Below are 18,381 nucleotides of genomic sequence, written 5' to 3'. Positions count from 1 at the left end.
AATTAATCCTGTATTTCCACTTCCCTTGGTGCACATTGCATGGCTCCAAGGGAGGATTTTCCTGGCATCCAAACCACCCAAGTGTTCAGAAGTAATTTTGAATACAGCCCGTGGGAGATCTGGGATTCTCTAAGTCAAGTCTGAACTAAGAACAGCTTTTGCTGTCCCCACCTTAAAAATCCATAATTCCGATGCAGACCGGGAATTACAATTCCAGTTAAATCTTTGCCTGATGTTAATGTGCTTTGGCTGCAAGATTTCCCAGCTCTCCCATTTGGAATTAAAAGGAGAAATCCGGATGTCAGGGCATGGTGTGGAGGCAGGAAAGGAATTTTTCCATTGCTGTTGGATAGCGAGGGGGCTGTGCCTGGCTGTGCCGATTGAATTTCCCTCTTTTCTTTTCAGGTCTCTGTGGTCAATCAGTTGGACATGCAAGTGATCGTCTCCAACGTTCCTCCCACCCTTGTGGAGCAAAACAAGGACCAACTCATTGGGTAATCAATTTATTTCCTCTACAAATATCAGCCAATTCCCTGGCTTTGGGATTAGATGGATTGGGGAGTGAGGGAGATCTTTTATCTGGTCAATAAGAGCCCCCAGACACCACATCAGCAGCAGCTCCCAGGGGTCAGGTTTGCACTTCTGGCTTCTTTTCGTTACACAGAGACAGTTTTCTCTACTTGGTGTCATGAAATTAGACAATGCAGGATAGGAAATGCTGTAGGAAATAGTTTATAACCAATCTTTGTCCCTTTTTTGGTCGCTTCAATCAGTGATGAGTGGCACCTCTGAGATTCCCACAGGTCTGGTCCATCCTGCCTGTTGTTCTCCATGGAACTGGAAATACCTTTGGGGTTGATGGTGCAACCACTCGTTGGAAAAGTCTCTGAGTGCCTCACGTCTTCACTGGGCTAGGAAAAATTCCTGATGGATTTGCTCCTGGAGATTTGGGGCATGTTCCCCTTTTCTCCGTCTGTTTTGGGCCAGGTGGGAGTTGGCTCCGAGAGATTCGAATGTCAGAACCACCAAGGAAGTTGTTCAGGCAACGGGCTGAACTCACAGGGACTGCACTTCCTGGAACCAGGAATAACTTCCTGAAAGCAGGAATTGCCTGGAACCAGGAATAACTTCATGAAAGGAGGAATTGTGTAGAACCAGGAATAACTTCCTAACAGGAGGTTCTGCTGAGGTGGGGTCGAGCTCTTTTCTCAGGTAACAAGTGCCCAGAGGAGAGGAAACAGCCTCAGGCTGCACCAGGGAAGGTTTAGATTGGATTTCAGGGAGAATTTCTTCATGGAAAGGGTGGTTTCAGCACTGGAGGGGGCTGTCCAAGCAAGTGTTGAGTCCCCATCCCTGGAAGTGTTCAAACCCATGTGGAAGTGGCACATGAGGACATGAGTTAGTGGTGAACAGGGTGGTGGTGGTTGATGGTTGGACTCGGTGACCTTGGAGGTCACTTCCAACCCAAACCATGCTGTGATTCTGTATTTCAGTGAACAAAGCTTTGGAATGAGTTTCAGAAAGTTAAAAAACCCCACAATATTAGCAGGTTTTGAGTTCTCCAGATCAGCTTGGGAAGTCTTTACCTTCACAAACAGTTCAGTGCAGCTGGGGAATTTCTCTTCTAAGAATAAGTTTTTAAGGACAACCTTTGCCAGAAGAATTACAAGAACTTATTTTGAAATTGGCCCATTCATTCCTGAAAATATTTGCAGAGAACAAATATCTCAGAAATAATTTTGCATATGTGTACAAAGGTCTGTTTCACAGAGAAATCTATTTATTACACTGCTCTCTTCAAATTTCTCATGTTTTCTTCCTAAATTTAAAAGATCACCCTCTCCCTGTTTTTATGCAGGTTTAGTAATTTGTGCAGCCCATAAAAATAAAATAAGAATTTGTGATTTTTTTGTGTGCAACCACGGGCAAAGGGAAACCAAATTATTTGGAGTCTCAGGCCGAAGCAGTTTTGTGACTTCAAATAATGCACTAATATATAAAAATTGAGTGTGTAATTAATTAACAGATAAAACAACTGTATCATCAACACTGTCTACTGAGAGATGTCCCTACCCGTGGCAGGGAAGTTGGAACAAGATGATCTTTAAGATCTGTTCCAAATCATTCTGTGAGCTGTGAACTAAATTAGTCAATACGCAGGTTACTCAACTCTTTCTCCTCTCATTTTGGCAAGTATTAATCCCTGAAAATAGAACATTTAGCCAACAGTTGGCGATGGGGAATGTTAGGGAAGGGGGCAGATGGGTCATTTGTGGAATTACAGTGGTTTTTCACAATAAAATAAAGAGTGGTTGAAACAACTCTGGAGGAGAAGTTATACCAGGTTCTGTAATTTTCACGAGGAGTTATGAGGTATTAAGAATTCTATAATTCAGTTTTTCCACACTCAGCACAGCCAGAGATGGGTGGGAGTTAATGGTCCACACAGAGGAAGCAAAGCAGGGAAGAGAAGATTTAAAGCATCACTATTTGGCTTGGGAGTTTTTGGAGGGATACGATGGACTTGTCTTCCCTGACACTTCCAGTAGGATCTTTTGCAGCCATTCAATGTTTTCCTCCAGCTGCTTTAATTTCATTGAGCTTCTCGTATTCTCTGGGCTGCACATCAATGTCACATTTGCCATTTCTCCTGCCCATTTGAATCATGGATGTGCAGAGAGACCATTTCTGTCTGCTGCAGAGGGGGCAGACAAAATAGGCTGAGGCTTGGTGGAAAATTCGGAGTGTGCTCCTCACCTTCAGAAGACTTGGTGGAGACAGACACCAGAGGGTTCTTGAAATAAGGAAGTTTTGGGGAGTGCTTGTTTGTTGGGCAAGGAACAGCATTTCATGGAATCATAGCATATCCTCAGTTGGAAGTGACCCAGAGGCATCATCGAGTACCACTCCTGAAATTCAACTGGAATAAAACACCCAGTGTGGTTCTCAGAGCATTTAATTATTTGGTTTTCACGTGATGGCAGCTTAAAGCTCTGCCTAAAGTCAGATAAGCCTCACTGCAAAGAGAGACCTGAGCTTATCCCATCCTGCAGGGAAGAGAAGTGTCTTGGGAAGTGAATTCCTCTGTACACTCCTGTATAGATGAGATGTCACATCAGTTCCTCTGAGCTGGAACAGTGGAGTGGCTTAAAATGAGTGTTTGGATCAAATATAGAGAGTCACAGGAGGGCTCAGGCTGCAGGGAGCACAGAGGGCACCTGGTGGCACCTCCCAGCTCCAGCAGGGCCATCCCGGAGCACAGGCACAGCACTGTGTGCACACAGCTCTGCAACAGCCCCAGGGAGGAGAGCCCAGAGCCTCTGTGGCCAATGTGCTCAGGGCTGGGCACTGCCCAGGGCAGCAGTTCTGCCTCCTGGGCAGGGCAATTGCTGGGCTCAGGCCCTGCCCGGTGCTCTGGTGCCATTGCTGGGCCCCGGAGCAGAGCCCGGGCCCTGCTCGGAGCCCTCCCTGCAGCCAGGGACAGCCAGGGCTGAGGGCCCCTCTCAGCTGGGGCTCCTCTCGAGGCTGAGCAGCCCCGGCTCCCTCAGCCTGTGCTGGGCACGGAGATGCTCCAGGCCCTTCCTCAGCTGCGCAGCCTCCGCCGGCCCCGCTCCAGGAGCTCCCTGGCCCTGCTGTGCTGAGGAGCCAGGGCTGGACACAGCACTCCAGAGGTGCCTCCAGGGCTGCCCAGAGGGGCAGGATCCCTCCCTGCCCTGCTGGGAATGCTCTTCTGTCCTGCTGCCCCTGGGATATCAGGACCCCCAGGTTCTCCCTGTGCAGCGTCCTGGGGTCTTTCCCCTCACTTCAGCCATGCTTTTCTCACTCAGTTCTATGCTCTTCAAAGAATGAGGCAGTTCCCCAGGTAAGGAAAATCCATGCTGAACCCTCTTAACACAATGCAGAAGTGGCCAGGCAGGCTTTTCCCTGAGAATCCAAATGTTGAATCAAGTGCTGATCCTTGGAGTTATTGCTGAGGGAGTTTTTTGGAATATGAACGTTGAACCTTCCAACTTAATGGTTTGCATATCTAAAGCTGACTGCCATCATTCCTCAGAGGAGCTCTCTTCAATGCACAGAAACTGTGCTGCACTTAAAAGAGATGTTATCAAATACTATAGCAGTAAATACTGCTGTAAATTATAGATCATAATACACCTCACATGTACATTGTGCATCATATAGGATTTTATGTCTAATCAGAGTATATGAGACAATAAATTTTATATCTGGGAGCTGGAACACACAGTCCTCTCCTCAGGGAAGTGTTTCAGAATGCGGATGATTTCCCTGCAGTTGTTTTTTTTCTTCTCCTCAGTCCCTGAATTGGTAAAAAATTAGCACATCTCAGCTGCAGGGTGTAAATCACTCAGAATCATTACTTTTCCCACAGGAGAAGTCACACCCTGGTGCTTTATGATTTTTGCCAGGTAATTACTGAATTAAGTCTTAATTACAGCTGACTGGGCCATTTGTCTGTTGGGGTGGTGGCAGTGGCCTTGCCCTTGAGCCCTCTCCACAGGTGACACTTTGTTTCCTGCCTTTCTGAAACATCCTGAGTTACAGGTCCAGCTGTAGCTGCCTTGTCCTTCACCCTTTGCCCTTTACCCTTTACCTCCCTGCCAGGAACATTTTGGGGTCAGCTGTCTCATCCTTTACCCTTTACCCTTTACCTCCCTGCCAGGAACATTTTGGGGTCAGCTGCCTTGTCCTTCACCCTTTGCCCTTTACCTCCCTGACAGGAACATTTTGAGGTCAGCTGCCTTGTCCTTTACCCTTTACCTCCATGACAGGAACATTTTGGGATCACTTTGCTCCTGTCCCTCCACTTTACCTCCCTCCCCTTTTTCTCTGTCACTCCTTCACACTGTAATGTTTCATTCCAAATTAAATTGCAGACTTAGAAAAGGAATAGATTAGATAATAACAGAATTTATTGAATTAGATTAAATAGATGCAATCTGATGAAATAAATAGATTAGAGGGACATGTGCCACCATTGTCCTAGTTCATGTCCAGCCAGTCTGGCTTTGCTGGGAGAGTGTCCCGTGCCTTGGTGCAGTGTTCACAGAGCCTGTTCCGCCCTCAGCCTCCCTCCTGAGCAATCAGGGTGATTAATAACTGCAGGCCCCCTTTATTAAGTTGGGTAATAGAGACCCAAGCTTCTACAACTGCAGCTTTTGCACTTGCTACTCCCCCTGGCAGCTGGGAGCCCTGGTTCAGCGAGCTCCTGCTCTCTGTGACTCCCGGAGTTGTTGAGGTGATGGATCTCTCCAAAGCTCTCTAATGCAGTGCATGGCTTCTGGGATGAAGCTGTAAACTCCCACTTTCCCTGGGAATTGCTGACTATTGCAGGAAAAGCCCTTTTGTGCTGAGATCTGGAGATTGTCCTCGGGGTCGGAGGGGAGATATCTCTGGGTATTATTCTTTGGATGAGCGCAGTGTTCCTCCTGTGACTGGGACAAATGAGGCTGAAATAAAAAGTTGGAGTGTGTGTAGGGGTTTTGGAGGGCAGGATTTTACAGGATGAGCACAAAGAGAAGGAAAGCAACTTCAGCAGTGTGCAAGAAAGCAAATTTCCTCTCTGGTGTGCAATCCAATCTGCTTGTGGTGGTGCTAGGGTGACAGTGGGACTTGAATCTTAAAGGCCTTTTCCAGCCTTAATGGTTCCTGATTCTCTGCTTTTACAGGATTAGGGGAAGTAGGCATAAAGGCATTGGCTCTGCATTGTTTTCTGAATATTGGGGATGTTATTTTATGCAGAGGGAATTGGCTCAGTGCTGCTCCTTCCTGCTGGACACGTGTGATAAAAAAATAACCTTTGCGAAAGGCTGTTTTATAAAAAAGTGATGGTTTGAGGCTTGGAATAAACCTCAGGCACCACAGGAAGAGCAGACCCTTCCCTGAGCTCTCTCAGGGAATGCAATTTATAATTTATACAATTTATAGCACATGCAATTTATGTTGTAGGAAGGAATCTGGAGCTCTGGTGTATCCCCCCAAATCTTTCACTGACTACACCAGAGGGGCTGGAATTGGTCCTCGTCTCTTTGGGAAAGTCAGTTGAAAATCCAGCAGTTTCATGGTCAATTATGAATCTCACAAAGACTCCACACAGCCAGAAATTGGCTGAAGTAGAGCAGAACCGAGGAGTTCATTAAAGCACTTGACAAGTTGGTATTGATGCTGATGAGGGGACCTGGATGCTCTCAGCTCTGCACAGTTGCCAAATTTGTATTTTTAAATACCTAGAATACAAATTTGTCATGATTATTGTACCAGGTTATTTTTGGAAACTAGAATTTTGGCCAAAAATTATGCAGGATATCGAGTCTTCAACACTGCTCACTCCAAGCCTTTGGTGATTTGAGTCCTGAAGGAAAGAATGTTTGGGGGATTTTTTTTGTTTTCCATTTCTTAAAGTATTTTGTGTGCTCCAAAAACATTAACAGCCTGTTAAATTAGTAAAGAGCTTTCTGCTGTGATGCCAGGGTGAACCCCTAAATTTAATCCGGTGCTCTGCAGGGTTTTGTAGCCTTGAAGGGGGTACAGCAACCTCAGGTGTGGATATAAACACATGGACATGGCACTGAAAGCAGGCCAGGAATGTGGTTCCTTATCCCAGGTTTTGGGCTTTTGTCTGCTCCTTTCAGGGGTGTTCTGGAAAGTCCCAGTTCAGGAATGTTTTGAAAGCCCCTTTCCAGTAGCTAAAGGGGACATGCAAGAAGGCTGGGGGTGGCATTTTCACAAGAGTGGGTAGCATCAGGACACAGGGAATGGCTTCCCAGTGCCAGAGGGCAGGGCTGGATGGGATATTGGGAAGGAATTGCTCCCTGGGAGGGTGGGCAGGCCCTGGCACAGGGTGCCCAGAGCAGCTGGGGCTGCCCCTGGATCCCTGGCAGTGCCCAAGGCCAGGCTGGACATTGGGGCTTGGAGCAGCCTGGGACAGTGGGAGGTGTCCCTGCCCATGGCAGGGGTGGCACTGGATGGGCTTTGAGGTCCCTTCCAACCCAAACCATTCTGGGACTCCCTGGAGCAGAATTCCGCAGCCAAGGACCAGCTCAGCAGGCCAACACCCCTGGATTATTTTGCCTTTCCATTTCTTTCACACCTAAAGATGAAAAAAAGTCACCTGAGGATTTTCAGGGAACTTTGGGCTGCAGGATCCCTCAATGACAGAGCAAATCCTCTTGTCCAGTGTCACTGCTGGGAACTGGGAGAGCTGTGCTCATGGGGATGCACTGGGAGGCATTTTCCTCACTGCTGAGCTGCTCCAGTGGAGCTGGAGCAGTTGGGAAGGCTCATCACCTGTTCTGCTCCTGCTTCCACCTCTCGCTGGTGGGAGGATGAAAATGACCTTCGTGGCATTAACAAGTGACAGGCTCATTTTAATTTGAATTCTGCTGATCAGGACAGCAGCGCTGCTGACACTGTTGTTACTTATAAGGAGGAATCTAAAAAAAGTTGGTTCTTGTGAGTACAACTACAAACAAGTGGCCACTTCCAGTGGAATTCTAAAACACTACAGTGTTTTCAGCATCGCAAGTTCAGCTGAAGGATTTTTCAAACAACTCTACAGGGAACTGCCCTATTTTTAAGTGAATTCTTTAATTGCTGCTTTTCAGTCTCCAGTGGGATTTTATTCTCTGTTTTAACCTAAACATGCAATTTGTGTATTTCAAATTGAACACTGCTGCCATTCTGCTGGGCTTTGTGGGGTTTCCTGCAAAAATGGCTGCAATGTACCCATTTCTCAGCAAGTCCTGTTACAGAATTCCTGAAAGGTTTGGGTTGGAAGGGACCTCAAAGCCCACCCAGTGCCACCCCTGCCATGGGCGGGGACACCTTCCACTGTCCCAGGCTGCTCCAAGCCCCAGTGTCCAGCCTGACCTTGGGGACTGCCAGGGATCCAGGGGCAGCCCCAGCTGCTCTGGGCACCCTGTGCCAGGACCTGCCCACCCTCCCAGGGAACAATTCCTTCCCAATATCCCATCCATCCCTGCCCTCTGGCACTGGGAAGCCATTCCCTGTGTCTGGGCACTCCAGGCCCTTGTGCAGACTATTCTGTTTGTTCTTCAGTTTTAATAATATTTTAGACAAAGATATTCTCAAAGGCAATGAATTCCCGCAGGATTCCAGGAATTTCTGAGGAAAGGCAGTATTGTTACCTATTCTGCCAGAAGTGACCCTGCATTATCACCTTCCAACCTTATGCAGCATTTCTGTCATGGGTGTAATAAGAGTTCTGTACAAGGAAACAGAAAAGGACAAGGGGAAACGGCCTCAGGCTGGACCAGGGGAGGCTCAGCTTGGCCAGCAGCAGGAATTTCTGCATGGAAAGGGTGCTCAGGCCTCGGCAGGGGCTGCCCAGGGAGCTTTGAAGTGCCCATGCCTGGAGGTGTCCAAGGAAGGGCTGGAGGTGGCACTCAGTGCTCTGGGCTGGGGACAAGGTGGGCATTGGACACTGGGTGGATTCTGGGATTCTGTGATTCCATGAAAAGCATCTCCTCCTGCAGCAAGAGAAGATGATTAAAGGCTAATTATGGAGGCAAATCCTTCCCATATTTGTTCTGCCTGAGACCTTGTGCCAAACGCCCTCCTAAGAATGGTCGTGGTTTCTTCTTCACCATTTACACTCCCTTCGTGTTTGGTGGGGTTTTACAATAATCTCCATATCCCAGATTGGTCCTGTCTGGTTTTCCCTGGGGGAATTATTGTTGCTGAAGTGTTTGTGACAGGTCCTCACCTTGGCTGCTGGTGCAGAGCGTGCCACGAGCAGAGACAAGCAGAGTTTTCAGTATCTGCAAACAACAGGAGAGCTTGTTCAGAGGACACTGCTCCACGAGCACCGTGCCAGCCAATCTGTATCCCTATTTTCTCTGCAGTAATTCCATATATTCACTCCTCGGGTATGGCCTGCCTCTGACACACCTGGATTTTTCAAGATCTTATAGAAAAGCTTTAAACCTTACAACGAGTTTTAAGGGCACACTAAACTTCCACACGAAGAGGTGTTCCTTGGACAAATGTGAATCAGGAGTCTTGGAAAAATCAGGAGCTGGTGGAAATCTTGTGTCAGGAAAAAACCACAACAGCAAAAATGTCACCTCAGCAACCGCAGAATGTTTTGTGTTAAACAGGCAACTTCTTAAAGTCACTGATGTCCTTTTTTCGTGAGAGATGTGTCTTCCTCCACACCCTCGTGCATCCTGGATGGATCAGGCAGCACATTCCCTCTTATTCCCTTGCTTTTGCCTCCCAGCTCAGCTACTGCTTTTTGATTTTCTGACGATATTCTATATTTTCTTCTAAGTTTAGATGGAGTCTTCAGACTTCCAAATGCTCTGGTTTATTTCTCCCTCCTTTTTTTGCCCAGAGTTGATGATATTTGCTTTTATGCCTTTGTTTATCAAACTTCCTGTGGGCTTTGAGTGAACCTTTCTTGGTTTGGTCCCACGTTGGAAACCTCATCAACCTCTAGCAAGTCTGGATGGCGGTGTTGTTTTTGTTGTTATTGTTGTTATCTCTGAATTCTATCAGCCTTTCTTTTCCCAGTTTGTGGAATCCTGCTGCTTTTATTTGATTTTATTTCCTGTGGTAAACCTGTCAGCCCAATATTCCAATTTCCTCCTGCCTGTAAAACCTGGTGCCTTTTGGAGCAGCAGGTATCGCAGCCCCTGAAATGTGTGATATCGGAGGGCCGGATGAAATATCCCACCAAAAATCGGTCAAGTGGTTGTTTCTCTGGGTGAGAATTTATGGAATGCACCCCGTGGAAGGCTGGAATGGAAGTGCTGGAATCATATAACTTAATAAAAGGGTGTCGGGGGGGGTTGTGTGAAATACAGGTGGTGTTTCCCGTGAGCCATTTAAAACTCAACTGGGGTCATAAATACAAAGAGCTCGACTTAAGGACACATTTTCTGAAGACCTCTCCGAGCACTGCTGAGCTTTTCCCAGGAGTTCAGCATTTCGGAGGTTCTATGGAGCAGGGATTCCTTTTTAAAAGTGCTCTGAAGGTCAAAATCCTTCTCATCCTGGGGGTTTTGCCTATCAGTACCTCATTTGGGCTGTGGGCAGTGCCACGAATCAATCACTGCAGCTTTCCGGCTCCGTCTTCCCTTTAGGATTTTGGAACGCTACGTCCAAGACCAGATTCCGGGGGCGACGGTCGTGGTGGAATCCATCGGAGCACGGAGGTTTGGGGATGGATATTCCGAGGAGGATTACACCAAGTCCGACCTCATGGTCTACGCCATTGACCCGCAAACCAACAGAGCCATCATGAGGAATGAACTTTTTAAGTGAGTATTTCATTTATTACTCCCCCTCTATTTCCATGGGTTGTTTGGGAATCTGTTGCTCTTAGAAACTGGTTCAGCGCAATGGAAATGGGAAAATCCATAGAAGCAGCTGCTGCATGGATATCCCCTATGGATGGCTTGGGAATTGGCCATGTCCTAGTTCAGTCTGGTGCCTCGGGATAAATTGTCCCAATGCACATGATTCAGGTTTTGTCCACCCTGTGGAGGAGCTTCCTGCTGGAATTCCTCCAAGGAATTTCCTTCCTGTGTACCAAAAGTCCTGTGTGATCTCCAGGCTTTGATGCTGCAGTGTTGACCTTCAGGCTTCCCACAGTTTCTGTTTGGAGCATGAGTCCTTTCTTCTTTTCTTTGGGAACTGAGGGAGAGAGGGAAGGGAAGGGAAGGGAAGGGAAGGGAAGGGAAGGGAAGGGAAGGGAAGGGAAGGGAAGGGAAGGGAAGGGAAGGGAAGGGAAGGGAAGGGAAGGGAAGGGAAGGGAAGGGAAGGGAAGGGAAGGGAAGGGAAGGGAAGGGAAGGGAAGGGAAGGGAAGGGAAGGGATGTTTTGCGCCTTGTGTAAAACACAGACAACGGGGCATGTTCCAGTGTACACCTCCACATAGGAGATCAGGCTCTTCAAAATGCAAATCAGGCTCTACTTCTAAAGACAAAAACCCTTTTTTGAGGTTTTTTTTTTTGCATGTTTCACCTTGGTGTTGGTTTTTATCTGGGTGAGAACCCCACCAGGCTCTTCTGTGCTGAGCACATCCTCAGCAGCCTGGCAGGAAAAGGCTGTGAACCACTGCGGGGAAATGGGGTTGGAAAAGGGGGAAAAGGGCTTCTTCTCCTGAGCTCCTGGTGGAGTGCAGATGAACCACAGTGTAGGAAAGCTCTGCAGATATTCAGAGTTTAGAGGCTGGGAAAGGTCACTGGGGTCAGTCTGAGCAAGTATGGGAGCTCCCCAAAGTAATTCTGCTTATAACATACCTGTCAGCAAAACAACTGCACCAGAAAATCCAATCAGCTACAGCCTGGTGTTGTTACTGTAGGGTCAAAAATTAGGCCTTTTGTCTCTTATTTTTAATTTGTCCAGGATCAGTTTTATTATAACTTTGGGTGATAAATTAAAGCGTCCATTGGTGCTTTTAATTTCTGGGTCCCACCAAGGTCTAGGCTCATGATCACATCTTCCTCTGTATTCCTGAGAAGTTCTGCTCTGGGCTATGTTTTAATTCTTTTCATCACCTGAAGTTTTCTCCGAACCCTCTCCAGTCTTCCAGCATCATTTTTCTGAACTAGGAATATTTAAAAAAAAAGAGTATTTTATATAAAAATGTTATATACAATATAATTAATAGCAATAGCAGCTTTCAGAGGGGTGGCAATAGAGCCTCCTTCCTTCTCCTGGTGTTTGTTTTTAGGTATCCCCATGGTCATTCAGTCCTTTCAGGTCTCAGTGATGCTCTGGGTGTTTCTGGTCACTTGTCCACTATTGGTCATTCCCAGAATGGAGTCACTGTGGTCCTTCTCCAGTTTTATTCAAGATTCTGACACCCTTTTCCTCCTCCCTTTGGAAAGCTCTCAGTAAATCCACTATTACTGGGATATGAAAATCAGCTGTTATCTGAACAGGGAGGCAGTTGGCTCTTTGAATTCCAGGAAAAATAAACTTTTCCCTTTGCAGACTCTCTTCATGGCCAGAAAAACGTGTCCCTCTTCATTTAGGCACCCTTTGAAAATACTGGAATGTCTTTTTAGGGATGTTCAGGTGTCCAATGAAGTACCCAGAGCAGAATAGAGTTAAGATGGGTTGAACGTCAGATTTTCCAAAAGGAAGGGAAGGGGGAATCATCTAAGAAGCAACCTCATTAAAATGCTCCCTGGGCCTGCACACTCAGCTTTATAGGGGCTTTTTTTCTTCTCTTCAAAAGCTCTTAAATATTTAAATCAGCAAAATCCCAGGGAATGCCTCCCTGGCTTTAGGGTGGAGGTGAGTGGGTGTCAGCTCACTGGAGTAAGGAGACAGAGTTTTGCAGCTGGAGTTCCCAAGTTTTCACTGTAAAGTGGGAGAACCCCAGGAGATTTGGGCCAGGGATGTACCCAAACCTACAAAGATTTTAACCTCCTAAAAAGATGAAGCTCCTTCCTGGGAGTTTGATTTCAGAGGGATGGCTCAGGGTTCTTCCTGCCATGGTCACGGGACACTTCAGAAGTGGTTGTCCCCTCACTGGGAAGCCATGAGCCCCAACCACCCTTCTGCTAGCCAGGAATCTGCTCTGGATCTGACAGAAAAGGGATCAGTGGGAGAAAGGATCATTTAATGAACTGGATGTGATGGGAGAAAGGTGGATAAGTCTGAAAGAAACAGAACTTTCTGGTTTAAATATTTAATTACCAATCAGGAAGATAAATTCCCACAGGTGATTTTCCGGGTGTTCAACAATTCCATGTTTATCCAGGACCAACAGCACAGAGTTAGTGACTTCTGCCAGCTGGGATTTTCACACAGCTCACCAGATGATTGTACATTGGAAGATACCTGAGGCTTTCCCAGACTGGGCTTTTTTGGGAACACCCTGCTGTGTTCCTGCTTCTGAAACAGAGTGGAGGCTCTGATTTCACACAATTTCTGGTGAACCTGTCACTGTTTGAAAACAATTATTTATGAAGGTCGAATGCAGGGGAAATTGAGGATGGAGTCGAGCAGCAGGTGGAGAACTGCAGGGATACAGGCAGGAGTCAGGGATCCAAACCCAAAGCAGCTGGAGCTGGGAGAAGAAGGTGGACACAGCAGCTCATCCCAGCAGCAGCTGAGCAGAGTCACATTTGGCACCATGAGAAGCAAACACCACTGAACCAAAGCGTGAGGCTCCTGTAATCCATAGTATTAATCCCACAATAATTCCAGGAAAATGTTTGGCTGGAAAACAAAGGCATGATTTAGAGGTCATGGATGTAGCAGCCACTGCCAGGGGGTAAAAGCCATGTGTCTCTCAAGATATGCAGAATTTCCCTGTCCTCTGCTTTGTAGGACTGACACACAACGAGAGATCCATGTTTTTCCTTAAGACTGTTATGATTGATTACCTGAAGTTTTTATTAATCAGGGATCCCCTAAAACAGAATCATGGAGGTTGGAAAGAACCTCTGAGCTCCTCAGGTCCAACCCTTAACCCAGCACTTCCAAGCCCACCACTAAACCATGTCCTCACATCCACAAATTTATGGAAGACTTCCAGGCATGGGCACTCCAAAGCTCCCTGGGCAGCCCCTGCCAAGGCCTGAGCACCCTTTCCATGCAGAAATTCCTGCTGCTGTCCAAGCTGAGCCTCCCCTGGCCCAGCCTGAGGCCCTTTCCCCTTGTCCTGTCCCTGTTCCCTGGCAGCAGAGCCCGACCCCCCCGGCTGCCCCCTCCTGTCAGGGACTTGTGCAGAGCCACAAGGTCCCCCCTGAGCCTCCTTTGCTCCAGGCTCAGCCCCTTTCCCAGCTCCCTCAGCTGCTCCTCATCTGATTTTTCCTCCAAATCTGTTTGATTACACCCCAAAAATGGATCTGAATAGTACCTCTACTTCACTATTTCCTCTCTCTCCCACAAACCCCTAAAAGACACAGAGGCCACTCAGATAATTTCCCAGACTGGAACGTTCAGACTCCTTTCCTATCTTTTCTAGGGAAGAGGCTTTGATTTATTGGAGCATAAAAACCAGTTGAATCCAGGAAATTCCTCCTGCATAAATTACATGGAAAATGTCCCCTGTTAAAAAGAAACTGTGTGAAGCTCCTGCACGTGTCAGGTTCCATCATCCACAAAGAGCACAAATGCTCACGGCTGAGTTACGAACCTGTAAAAAAAGGGTTTGTCAGGAAAATGCCAGCAGAATTTCAACGGAGAGATGGTTAAAATCACCCAGGGATTTTATGCTGTCCTGTTGGGAAGGCTTCTGCCAGCTCAAAGGACATGGGACATGCACCAGTGACATCTAGTGAGCAGCAGAAGAATGTTTGTATTCACTTTATGCCATCAGTTAGGTTGGAAAAGGGATTTTTTCTCACATACCGAGGAAAAGGTTTGTGGAAGACATCAGGAATGGGAATTATTCTTCCAGACACCTTTGTGAGGGTGGGGGTGAGCAGCCTCTTTGCCCTCAGTATCATGGAACCAGCCCAAATTCATCATTCAGGACGAGCTCTTCTGCTTGTGATGAGATCCAGTTCATCCACTGCACACCCAGAGCAGAGTGGATTCTCCCCAGAATTCCAAAAAAAAATAGGGACAAGAAATGCTACGAGAATTTATCAGGAAATCAATCTGAGGGGAAGTCGATTATAAGAAATTAGCACCCTTGAAGAAAGGATCATTGAGGAGTGGAATTTCTGTCTCATGATCAGAGTAAGGAAATCAAATCTATCTCAGGCTCTCTTTAGACATTCAGAGTTTATACACAAAAATACGGAATTTTTTTCTTGCTGTTTTTTATTTGAAGTTTTCTGGAGTTTTTTCCCCCTCATCTTTCTCCAGGAGAACCCCTGTATAAGCAAGGATCTGGAATTTTGCTATAGCTCCCAGCTTTTAGGATCCTCCATCCTAACACATCTCCTGCGTTGGTCTTTAGAGGTGGGCAGCTTGTGAGACACTAAATCCTCACTTCTGGAGTCATCCAAGGATTTTATTTTCCTTCGGAAGTTAAAGCCTTGGCCAATGTATTTTTTCTCCAGCCAGCCAAAGAATTTCCCTAAGGAGCTGACCAAATCCTCTACAAATTGCCTGATTTTAGTGTAACAGCAATCATAGAGTCATTAAGGGTGGAAAAGACATCCGAGGTCATCGAATCCAACATTCCCCCAGCACCATCAGGGCCACCACTGACCCATGTCCCCAAGTGCCCCAACCACAGGTGTTTTGAACTCTTCCAGGGATGAGTTCTTGCCCTGGGCAAGACCAAGGTGATCTTTAGGGCAGAGTGGTCCTTAGGCATGTGTCCAGGAAGGGTTGGTTGATCCTCGGGATCAGAGCAGAGAAGGAAAGGCACAAAGAGCACAAAGTGATGTCACCAAGGAGTTTCTGCCACTGGAAATCAGGATAAGCTCAGCTGAGAGCTCCTTTTCAGGGTTAAAACTGCGTCCTGGTGTTAAGTACGTGGGAATTGTCCCTGGCACCGGGTTACAGGGAATTGCCACTATTCCAAAGCCCACAAAGACGATGTGTGTGCTTTATTGGGCTGTTAACCCACCGTAATTAAAACTCTCTTCATGAACTTGGCCCTAATAGTGGGGTGGTTTTGTGCCATTGAAGGTTCCTGGATGGCAAACTGCTGGATATCAACAAGGAGTTCCAGCCCTACCTGGGCCAGGGCGGGCGAATCCTGGAGATCCGCACGCCGGACGTGGTGGCCAACGTGAAGAAGCAGGCGCAGGCCGTGGGCTACACAGAGGGGGCACTGCTGGCCCTGGCTGTCATCATCATCCTGTGCTGCATGCCAGCCATCCTCATCGTCATGGTCAGCTACAAGCAGTGAGTACCCTCCTCTTTCTCCTCTCCCAGGGGTTGTAACCTTGGAGGAGAGATGCTGCGTTTCGTAGCAGAGCCGCTTCAACGATTATCCTTCATCGCGAGGTTAATTTCTATTTATTATTGCCTATTTCTGTAGTATTTTGTATGTATTATCTATATTTCTATTATATAAATCAGTTTCTGGGTTTAATCCCCTTCTCACCACAAGGGTTGCTCAATGCTTGGCGTGATGAACACAAACACAGAAAATCCACGGGAAGTGCCTCCTGGACTTCCCAACCAGGCACAGGATTTTTGTGCCAAAACACCAGCTCAGAACCCAGGTGTTTGACACAAAAGTGAGGATTCAGAGCCGAATTCCATGCCAAAAAGAAAAAAAATATAGGGGAAAAAGGTGCTGTTTCAAGAAATGAATCAAAAATCAAATTAGAGCATCCCAATGTTTTTGCTTAAATCCTAAAATATTTTTTCCTGAGCTTCTTAATTGCAAATGTTTCCTGGAGAGTTGGTTTTCTGCCATTTTAGGGCAACATCAGAGATCTTTCTTGATATTTCCTCTTGCCTCTTACACACTGAAGAGGGTCAAGTAATTGGCTGATAAATTAATTCAAATCAACGTCTCCAACAAGCTTCTCTCCACTAAAATTTTCAGGTCCACTCATATTTAAAATCAGTGCATTTGGACTTAAAAGCTCCATGTTTATTTATTTATTTATGTATTTATTTTAAAATATATTCGTAATTTTTTCTCTAATTAAAGATTATATTCATAAATTTCCATATACATTATATTCATATTCATAGATTTATTATTCATTAGATTTATTATTTATTCATAGAGTTATTATTTATTAGAATCCATTTCTTTGCGGATTTCTTCTTTAATTCATTGTTATATTCATATCCCCATTTCTCGAGTTTGGGTCAAGGGGAAAATGCCATTTAAAGAAGTTTGGCAGAGCTTGACCAACCTTTGCACCATTGGAAAGGCAGATCATTCCCAAACTGCTCTTCCTCTCCCAGAATTCTATGGAAAATTTGCTTCCATCAGCCTGTTCATCCTGCAATTCCTTGGTGGCTGTTATCCAAATTGCAGATTCCTTACAGAAATGAACAGCCCCATTTTTCCTTGGCATCCAAACATCATCAATCCCTTTTAGGAGCTCTCAGGAATCTGCCTAAATTCATTTCATCCAAAAATCCCATTTTTCCCACCTAGAAATCTGACTTGGAGTGGGATTTATGGCAGCCCATTGTGAATAAATTGTATTTGGAGAGTGCCAAAGAAAATGAAAGGAATTTTGGAGTTAAATTAAAATCCTGAGCCTTATGGTTTGTTTTTGCATTGCAGCCTTTTTCACTCCTTTTCCAAAGGAATCTCAGTGTTTTTCCTAAAATATTTTTTAGTAAAAAAATCTAAAAATAATTCCTTTGAAATCCAGTATCCAGCACAACCCTGCAAGGTACTTATAAATTATTTATTATTTACTAGTCACAAAAGAATGGCATCTTCTAAGTAAGAACCAAAAATAATACTCCTCCATTATTTTCTATACATTTTTTAAAGGTGCTAAAATGGGAAAATATAAAGAAAATAGCAATTGTAGTATTTATATCATTATATATAAAATAATGAAATACCAAGAAACAAGTATAAAAATGCACCTGCTTAAGAAAGGACAGGAGAATATTCATGTTTTCATGACTTGTTTTCTTTCCCTGCTGTAATTCGTATTTCTGCTGACTACAGAATTGTTTCCATGGGATCAAAAGTAGCAGCCAAACGCTGTTCAGCTCTGGAAGTTCTGATTCTTTAAACAAGTCATTAATTCTGGAATTTGATGTGTGGAATAATTAAGTAGCCTGTAGTTTATTACTCCTGTTAGAGTCACTGTTGTGGGCAGTTGTTGCCAGCAGAATTTATTTAACCTTCCTTTTTATCTCCTTTTTTGCAACCAAACAGATTCAAAGAGTAAGTATTCATTTCCAGCTTTGTTTCTTCCAGCTTCCATAGGAGTACTGACAAATTTTATTCTCAAAATATATTAAATATAGGGGGGTTTTTTTAATTTCTAAATTTCTATTTCCAATTTGCTCCTGAACTCTTGGTGTGATGAGTTTAGAAGTGATTTATTTCTGTGGCTACTCAGTGTCATTGGGGTAGATCAGTCACATCACCCTGGTGGTGCTCCCCACACGAGGAGCTTTGTTTTCTGGACAGAGAACAGAAATTTATTAAAAAAAAAAAAAAAACACCCAGACAAACAAACAAAAAAAAAACCCAAAAAGACCCCAAACAAACAAACAAAAAAAAGGACTTTTTTCAGGAAAAACTGTTCATTGAACAGAAATTTCCCAGCCAACTCCATTAAGAAAAAGGAGCTGTGAGTGGGCAAGGGGGAGTGGCATCAAACTGAAAGAGAGTAGGTTTGGATGGGATCTTGGGAAGGAATTGTTCCCTGGCAGGGTGGGCAGGCCCTGGCACAGGGTGCCCAGAGCAGCTGGGGCTGCCCCTGAATCCCTGGCAGTGTCCAAGGCCAGGCTGGACACTGGGGCTTGGAGCAGCCTGGGA

The 18,381-nt window shown here is 45.7% G+C and overlaps 1 protein-coding gene across 19 annotated transcripts in view; it reads left to right on the top strand.

Annotated features, from left to right (window-relative positions):
• PCDH15 (protocadherin related 15) overlaps positions 1-18,381 on the top strand; it is a 684,600-nt gene that overhangs the window by 645,037 nt on the left and 21,182 nt on the right. For 13 of the 19 annotated variants that reach the window (XM_032115586.1, XM_032115588.1, XM_032115574.1 and 10 more), the window contains 4 exons: positions 406-494; positions 10,125-10,301; positions 15,591-15,809; positions 17,773-17,781. In XM_032115586.1, coding sequence (XP_031971477.1) covers positions 406-494; positions 10,125-10,301; positions 15,591-15,809; positions 17,773-17,781 — 494 coding nt within the window. The remainder of the gene's footprint in view (positions 1-405; positions 495-10,124; positions 10,302-15,590; positions 15,810-17,772; positions 17,782-18,381) is intronic. The other 6 variants (XM_032115593.1, XM_032115587.1, XM_032115591.1 and 3 more) reach the window with 1 other exon arrangement.

This window comes from Corvus moneduloides, chromosome 8, assembly GCF_009650955.1.
Source record: "Corvus moneduloides isolate bCorMon1 chromosome 8, bCorMon1.pri, whole genome shotgun sequence".
NCBI classification, from domain to species: domain Eukaryota; kingdom Metazoa; phylum Chordata; class Aves; order Passeriformes; family Corvidae; genus Corvus; species Corvus moneduloides.
This window is presented reverse-complemented; position numbering and strand designations above follow the sequence as displayed.